The 3,394-nt window shown below is 40.3% G+C and overlaps 1 protein-coding gene across 1 annotated transcript; it reads right to left on the bottom strand.

Moving 5' to 3' along the window:
- Positions 1-599: 599 nt before the first annotated feature.
- LOC101082562 (chromobox protein homolog 1-like) lies at positions 600-2,675 on the bottom strand. Its single transcript, XM_045055878.1, is given in 2 exon segments — positions 600-2,194; positions 2,196-2,675. Coding segments are annotated over 2 exon segments (555 nt in total). The 5' UTR covers positions 2,510-2,675; the 3' UTR covers positions 600-1,953.
- Positions 2,676-3,394: the final 719 nt, after the last annotated feature.

Raw genomic sequence — 3,394 nt, 5'->3', positions numbered from 1 at the left:
ACACCCATGCTAGGCTGGTATAACTAGGTTGAGGTGAGGCCTGGGCATTTTAAATGCTCCCAGGTGTTTCTTTTGTGCTATCAGGGTTTAGAACCACTGACTTAAGGCTTTTCTCACTTAATATCTTTATTTTTGCAAGTTCAGCATCGGAAGATTTTTCTTGCTAGTTTATTATGTGCAATTACTATATCCTGCTGTTACATGACTAATGATCCCTTGGTTCTGTGGATCACAGTAAGTATACTTCTAAAAAAACAGCTAAATATGATTAGAATCACTACACCCCATTTTAAGATAATACTTAAAATAAACTTTAAAGAAGTAAATACCCAGAACCAATCTTTCTCACTAATCCCTAATTGTTACCAATTGATGTTTATTCTGTTTGGTTATTGATAATCAGACTTCTTTAAAAAGTTGCCTTCACTTTCTCTATCTTTATCTTGGAAATAGACCTCTTTATATTAAACATTAGCATAGTCGTAGATGACTGTTTTCATCCAAAAGAAGTTTCTACTTTCTGGAAAGAAAACTGAAATACTTGTCCATTTTTTCTTATCTCTTTAATTTTCTCTTTTATATCTTCTTTTTTTTTTTTATAAATCTATAGTTTTATTAAGACAAAAACTGACAATGTGATATGAAGTTTACATTTAAACAAAGTTTTCACAGAAACCTAACACATGCCTAAAAAGATTTTACAATGGAGTTCTAGATACAGGTCTAGACGATGTCAAGAACTGATGTATCTCTTGATTCAAGACAGCATTTTGGGTATTAGTTAATTCTTAGGATTAAAAAAACTTTTTGTTTTGTGTTTTAAAGTGAACCACTGCCCCAGTATGAAAGTTTAATCTTCTCCTGAGACCAGGGCTTTTGAAATCACTCAACTCTGTAAGTGATTCAGTGAACTTGTGCTGTCAGTGACTGAACCCTGCCACCAATGATTTCAGAGTTCAAAGTTCAAATAACAGGCTCCAAGAGTTTTCCACCCTAAGAGCGTGGGCCCTTGTCTTTTTCTACTCTCTCACCTTCTATGCCACCCTCTTCCCTTCCCCAAATACCTCAGCCAGTGGCTTGGATGGACAAGCTGATGTTTAAAACTTCATAATTGGAAAATAAAGGGTCTTCTTATCAATTTCAAGAATTAGCACCTCTAAAACAGAACCATCTGCCTCTGCATACGCTCCAAAAAGACCTTCCCTTTTCAATCAGTTTCCTTCCCCAAAATGGCAGCTTTGGTAACTTATTAACTGGCTTAGTCCTCTGCTGGGAACAGCATTAAGCTCAGGCAGGGAACACCTTGGCTTATAAGTTTCAGGCATTCACAGCTTTTGAAGTCTCTCACAGTCCTCATTTAGGTTGCCAATGACCTTTTTGAAAAGATAAAATATTCTGGACACAGAACCGAATCACCACAAGTTTGTTCTTTCCATTGTTTCACCATTTCCCCAATCAGGCCCCAAATTTTAACAAAAATGATCCTACCCATCTCCGTTCCTTCCCACCCCCAACCCTCCCACCCCCAAATAATACACCAGTAATAGCCAAAAACTACACACATGCTACGCTGTAAAAATGCAGAGTTAACACTATTGGGAAGAAGGCTGTGGGTTGTGGAGATGCGCTTTGAAGATCTACAGTATCTTTTGCTTTCCCACACACCCATTCTGCAAGTTCTGTCCTTCATGGAAGGCCCTTTGCCTTTCTCAGCAAAGTACAGAATGGGCTGCCTTGCAACACTTCTCCTTCCCCTCCACTGGGATGGGTGTGCAAACTACACAGCATGGAAAGGCTTTAAAGCACTTGGGCTGCTGTAGGGCACAGAAACGATACTGGCTCTTCAAAGGACATCTTCTCAAGCCACCTCTATGGTGCCAAGACAAGTAGAATTCCTTCCCTCCCCACTTGAAACCCACAGTCAGACGTGACAGGGGCTGGTACTCAGGAGAGTTAATTCTTGTCATCTTTTTTGTCATCATCCTCCGAGGGGTAAGAATGCCACGTCAGCCTTTCCTCATAGAAGGATATGACCACCTGTGGGCACTTGACATTGGCTTCCTTGGCAGGGACTAGGTCAGCCTCATCAGAATTTTTCCATTTCATCAGGAACATGAGTTCTCCACTGGAGTCTGTAGCTCCAATAATCCGCTCTGGCTCCAAACCCCGGGCAAAGCCTCGTGGCTTTTCTGACTTCTTTCTTCTTCTTTGGTTTGCTCTCCTCTCCCTTATCTTCAGAATCAGAGTCAGCTTTGCGCTTGCCTCCCTCTGATTTATCTGTCTCATGTGCTGTTTTCTGTGACTGTAGAAATTCAGCAATGAGATCAGGGCAATCCAGGTTCTCTTCTGGCTCCCACGTGTTATCCTCATCTGAGAACCCCTTCCACTTTAGGAGGTACTCCACTTTGCCCTTTACCACTCGACGGTCAAGAACTTTTTCCACCGCATATTCCTCTTCCTCCTCTTCTAGCACCTCCTCCACTTTCTTCTTGTTTTGTTTCTTCCCCATAGTGCCCGCCAGCTTTCTGGTCTAAAGGGTGACGCTGCAGCTGCGCGATTCTTCTTTGGGCTTGTTTCCGCGAGTCAAACGGGTGTTTGCTGGGCCATCTCAGTTCGGTTTTCGCTCTGACAATCCCTGGTTTTACCAACGTGAGTTGGTCAGTGGGTTCGCCCGCCCTTGATAACTCCGCGGGGGAACTGCAACCCAGTCTCTTTTATATCTTCTGTGGGTCAAAAATGTAGTGCATTTTTTTCACATTCATAGTCAAAATACAAATTTATTTCCAATATATCTGCCATATAAAAGAATGCATATATTTGTTACAAAACATTACATTTTAAAACAACATCTACTAAAAGAAGTGATAAAGTTAGAAAATTAACCATTTTGCAACCATCATAGAAATAATTAGGGCCAGAATCGTCAATGGATGTTTAAACCACTGAATTCAACTTTGACAGGATATTTACTCAGCTTTAAAGTACTTCCTCACAAATTACAATAACAAAGGGAAAAATACCGGTAACCTTATAATGGAGAAACCTGGTGGACACTACCTTAACCAAGAGAGGATGCAAAAGAATGGACAAACTGGTGTCATATGCCTCAAAATGTGATATACTCAGAAGGACACGACATCACCTATGTAGCATTCCTGCCAAAATGCACAGCCTGAAACTAATCATAAACATGAATCAGACTAACCTCAAACAAAGGACGGATGTGTTATCGTTGACCTATACTCTTCAAAATTATTTGTGTCGTGAAAGGCTGAACTGTTTTAGATTAAAAGAATTTAAAGAACACACCATCTCAACTAAATGCAGATCCTGGATTGGATTCTGGGTAGAAAAGATAATTATTTTTTCTATAAATGACAGTAAGAGGATAACT

The sequence above is a fragment of the Felis catus genome, chromosome B1, assembly GCF_018350175.1.
Source record: "Felis catus isolate Fca126 chromosome B1, F.catus_Fca126_mat1.0, whole genome shotgun sequence".
Classification (NCBI taxonomy): Eukaryota; Metazoa; Chordata; class Mammalia; order Carnivora; family Felidae; genus Felis; species Felis catus.
The sequence above is the reverse complement of the archived record's forward strand: the minus strand, read 5'-3'. Positions and strand labels throughout refer to the sequence as shown.